This window comes from Petaurus breviceps, unplaced genomic scaffold, assembly GCF_028583685.1.
Source record: "Petaurus breviceps papuanus isolate PSGF00001 unplaced genomic scaffold, PetGlider_PUasm1.0 185, whole genome shotgun sequence".
Lineage (NCBI taxonomy): Eukaryota > Metazoa > Chordata > Mammalia > Diprotodontia > Petauridae > Petaurus > Petaurus breviceps.
This window is the reverse complement of record NW_027185797.1, coordinates 38761489-38765719: the sequence shown is the minus strand read 5'-3', so window position 1 is coordinate 38765719 and position 4231 is coordinate 38761489. Positions and strand designations below refer to the sequence as shown.

The 4231-nt window shown below is 60.0% G+C and overlaps 1 protein-coding gene across 11 annotated transcripts in view; it reads right to left on the bottom strand.

Annotated features, from left to right (window-relative positions):
- The window catches only part of ARHGEF1 (Rho guanine nucleotide exchange factor 1), a 21888-nt gene that overhangs the window by 3911 nt on the left and 13746 nt on the right, over positions 1–4231 (bottom strand). For 10 of the 11 annotated variants that reach the window (XM_069088926.1, XM_069088919.1, XM_069088922.1 and 7 more), the window contains 5 exons: positions 3222–3367; positions 1379–1525; positions 1031–1113; positions 402–527; positions 197–311 (listed from right to left, as the gene is read on the bottom strand). In XM_069088926.1, coding sequence (XP_068945027.1) covers positions 197–311; positions 402–527; positions 1031–1113; positions 1379–1525; positions 3222–3367 — 617 coding nt within the window. Of the gene's footprint in view, positions 1–196; positions 312–401; positions 528–1030; positions 1114–1378; positions 1526–3221; positions 3368–3587; positions 3756–4231 lie in introns of all 11 variants that reach the window. The other variant, XM_069088928.1, reaches the window with a different exon arrangement.

Here is a 4231-nt window from a genome sequence, read left to right as displayed (position 1 = left end):
CCTCTCCCTGCTCCCTCCTCCCCCCAGATCCCTGCTCCCTCCTCTCCCCAGCTCCCTGCCCCCTCCCCTCCCCCGTTCCCTCCCCCTCCCCCTGCTTCCCCTCCCTTTTCTCCCCTCCCCAGCTCCCTCCCCTCTCCAGCTCCCTGCTCCCTCCCCTCCCCAGCTCCATGCTGCACTCTTGCCCACACATGCTCACCTGTGTTCTGCCAGATGCTCTGCAGAAGCAGAGGGTATTTCGTGAGCCGCTGCATCTCTGTGGGGATCATGTCCTTGAGCTGTAGCCGCCGACAGCGGGGCCTGCTCTCTGCTTCCTGGGGGCAAAGGCAGGGGGTGACCTCAGGGACCCAGGCATCCTGACCCCTGCCTCTGCCTGCTCAGGGACCCAGGCCCCTGGACCCCACCTGCACAAAAGTGCAGAATCTCGGCTCCTTTCTCTGCTTGGCCTTGAGCTGCTCCAGAGCAAAGGACTGACGGCTACAGAATCGGGAGGAGATCTTCTGGAACCAGGAGCCCTCGGGGCCGTCGAACTGTGGGGAGATCATTGGGGAGGGGAGGGGTGTGTGTGCACACAGTACCTCCCTCCAGAGCCTCCTTAGAGCTGGGCAGGGGAAGAGGGCTCAATCTTGAAAGCGCCTGAGGATGGGCAAGGTCCAGGGATGGGGAATAAGGATGCCTAGGCTAAGGAAGGGGCAGGGGCTGGGAAGAGGATGCTTGAGAGGGGAGGAGGGAAAATAGAAAGGGAGGGGGGCACAGCTCAGCACATTGGGGCACCTGGATCCCAGGAGAGAAGGAGCTGGGAGACCTGGGGCACCCGGGTCCCAGGAGAGCGGGAGCTGGGAGACCTGGGGCACCCAGGTCCCAGGAGAGAGGGAGCTGGGAGACCTGGGGCACCCGGGTCCCAGGAGAGAGGGAGCTGGGCGACCTGGGGCACTCAGGTCCCGGGGAGGCTGGTCCCTCAGCAGGCTGGCAGTATGTGGAGGAATCAGGACACCTGGGTGCCTGGGGGTGAGGCAGCCAGCACCCAACTCACTCTGGCCAGCAGCACATCCCCAATCTCCTCGATGACGTAGCCACTCTCCTGCCGTAGCTTCATCAGGCTCTCCAGGAACAGAGCTGGGGCAGCACAGAGAGGTTTCTGGCACAAAGCCCAGAGTCTTCTCCCCGAAATACCCAGGGGTGAGAAGGTGAGCTTATACATGGGCAGGGGGGTGGAGCAGGCCCCAGGTTAGAGATTCTATGCGAGAGGAGGGTGGTGAGAGGGGGCATGCAGGCACTGTGGTTACAGTGAGGGGAAAGGAAATGCAAAGCGTGAGGCCGGAGCCCGCTCGGAGAGGGAGGAGGGGATGGGAGAAGGGCTTGGCTGCTTGCCCCTCCTCACAGTGCACGTCGATCAGCTCGTCCAGGCTGGGGAAGATGTTCTGGAGCTCGTCCATGGTGAAGAAACCCCCGTCAGCCATGGGCTGGTAGAAGAGATCATGTAACACCCGAAGCATGCGCACATGGGCGGCCTCAGTCACCAGCAGTTCTAAAGGGAGAGGGAGAGAGAGAGATCACGGGTCATGGCCCGGGCACTGTCCTACCTGGGGTGGACAGCACAGGACAGCTCCCTGGGAAGGGCGGCCACTACAGATCAGGGGCTCAAGCAGGGGCAGTGGGGAGACCAAGAGCTCAGGTCAGCCACTTTTCAGGCATGTCTGATTGCATAACCCCTCCTGGGCTTTTCCTGGCCTTGCGTTATAATTATTATTAACAATTATAATCAAGGAGACAATGAGAAAATGCTTAGCACAAGGCTGGGCACAGCAGGCACTATATTGTGGTTCTTTAGCTGCTCATTATGTCCTACTCTCTGATACTGTTCGGGTTTTCTTGGCAAAGATACGGGAGTGGTCTACCATTTCTTTCTCTAGCTCATTTTGCAGAAAAGGAAACTGAGGCAAACAGGGTTAAGTGACTAGTCCAGGGTCACACAGCTAGTAAGTTACAGTAATTCAGGAACAAGAGTCTTCCTAACTTCAGGCCTAGCTGCCCTCCACGATAAATTCACCAGCGGTCAATCAAGCAATCAACAGATACTTTAACTGCCAGGCTCTGGGCTAGATGCTGGGCAGAAAAAGAGAAAAACGAAACAGTTCCTGCCCTCAAGGGACTTACATTCCATCAGAGGAAATACAGCCACACATGTGTACATACTGTACTGTGTGTGTATTTTGTACATACACAGGAGGTGCAGTAAAAATGTTTTGGGAAAATAACTGAGTCAGCTGTGTGGGAGGATGGAGGTGAGGCAGGAAGGCCAGTCAGAAGGCTACTGCATCAGTCCGGGGGAGAGGGGGAGAGAGATCAGACCAGGGAGGGATGCAAGGAATGTTGTCCATTGAGGGCAACTGCCTGAGCCTGTGGTGGGAGGGAGGAGATGAGACTGAGAGCCTGGAGCTCCTGGGAAGCCACAGGGATGCCTGAAGGAGGAGGAGGTGGGTGGGAGCAGGGAGAAGTCTGATGCAGACACCCTGAATTTGAGCCGCCCATTGGACGTCCCATGGGAAACATTAGGGAGGCAGCTGGGTGTGATGGGACTGGGGCTCAGGACAAAGGCAGGGGCTCTGGGAATCAACCCCAGGGAGCCGACGAGATCCCGGAGTGGAGGAGGGAAGATGGGGAGGCCCAGCCACAGACACAAGGAGGACCCAGGAGTGGCCAGATGGGTAGGAGGGGAAGCTCAAGAAAGGACAAAGTGGTCAACAGGTCAAAAAATGCAGGACAAAGGTGGAGAAAACCTCCTTGTGTTTGGCAAAGCAGAGATGGCCGGTGGCCAGCTCTGGAGCCCAGGATGTGAAAAGCCTGCCTGGCAAGGGCGGAGCAGGGGGAGAAGAAGCCTGAGGGCACGGAAGGTCTTTTACTGAGGGGAGAGATGCAGGCAGAGGGAAGAAGCCAGGAAGGCAGGAAGAGCTTGAAGATGGAGGAAAGAGACCATCCGGAGGCAGAGGCACCAGGGCTTCCCATGAGAGTGCTGGGAGGGGGAGGGCAGAGACTTCTAAGAGATGGAGGAAAGGCCAGGGGGTCCCCAAGGATCACGGGGACCTGGGGCTCAGCAGGAGATTGTCTCATCTCACCAAGAGGCCGCTGGAGGTCAGCACCAGATACCAGGGCCTGGGTAGGGATGCTAACCTGCAGGGACTGGGCAGGTTGGGAGGGGAGGGAGGGGAGGAGCTGGCACTCACCGCTGATCACCTCTTGTCTCTTCACCTGGTTCTTGTGCATCCCACTCAGGGTGTCAGGGGGGACCAGCTCCCGCCAGCCTGGCGGCTCCTCGGGCTCCAGCTCAAGCCCCGCTCGGCCCGGATCCCCCTCCTCCCCTGGCTCAGGGCTATGGGACAGATGGCCGTGAGGGATCTTGGTGTTCAGCCCCCTCTGAGCCCCTTAGCTTGGCACCTTGGGCATCTAGCCCCGTGATCCAACCCTTGCCCCCGCGCCCCACTACCCTGCCAGAGCAGTCCAGGCTGCCCCCACAGGCTCTGTGACCAGGGTACCTGCCACTCTTCTGTTTGTCCTGAGGGGGAGGGGGGATGGAGGAAAGGGTGACCTACGTGGCACGTCGGGCGGAGCCGAGGGCCGCCGTGGCAGAGCCAGGGTCTGTGTCCACATCGCTTCGGGAGCGGCCCCCTGCTCGGCCCTTGGCCCCGAGGCTCCCCCGGGATGGCCGGCGCCGGTCAGTCACCCGAAGGCTCTCGGAGCGCCCCAGTCTCCCAGACAGTCTGGGCCCCAGGTAAGTGAGAGATACCAAAATGGGGGTGGGGGGACCAAGACGACCAGGGAGAGACCGAGGGGAGACAGACCAAGGACAGACAGACACCAGGACAGAGACCGAGGGGAGACAGACCAAGGACAGACAGACACCAGGACAGAGAGACCGAGGGGAGGCAGAGACCAGGGAGAGACCGAGGGGAGACAGAGACCAGGACAGAGACCGAGGGGAGGCAGAGACCAGGGAGAGACCGAGGGGAGACAGACCAAGGACAGACAGACACCAGGACAGAGAGACCGAGGGGAGACAGAGACCAGGGAGAGAGACCAAGGAGAGACAGACACCAGGACAGAGACCGAGGGGAGGCAGAGACCAGGGAGAGAGACCAAGGAGAGACAGAGACCAGGGAGAGAGACCGAGGGGAGGCAGAGACCAGGGAGAGAGACCGAGGGGAGACAGACCAAGGACAGACAGACACCAGGACAG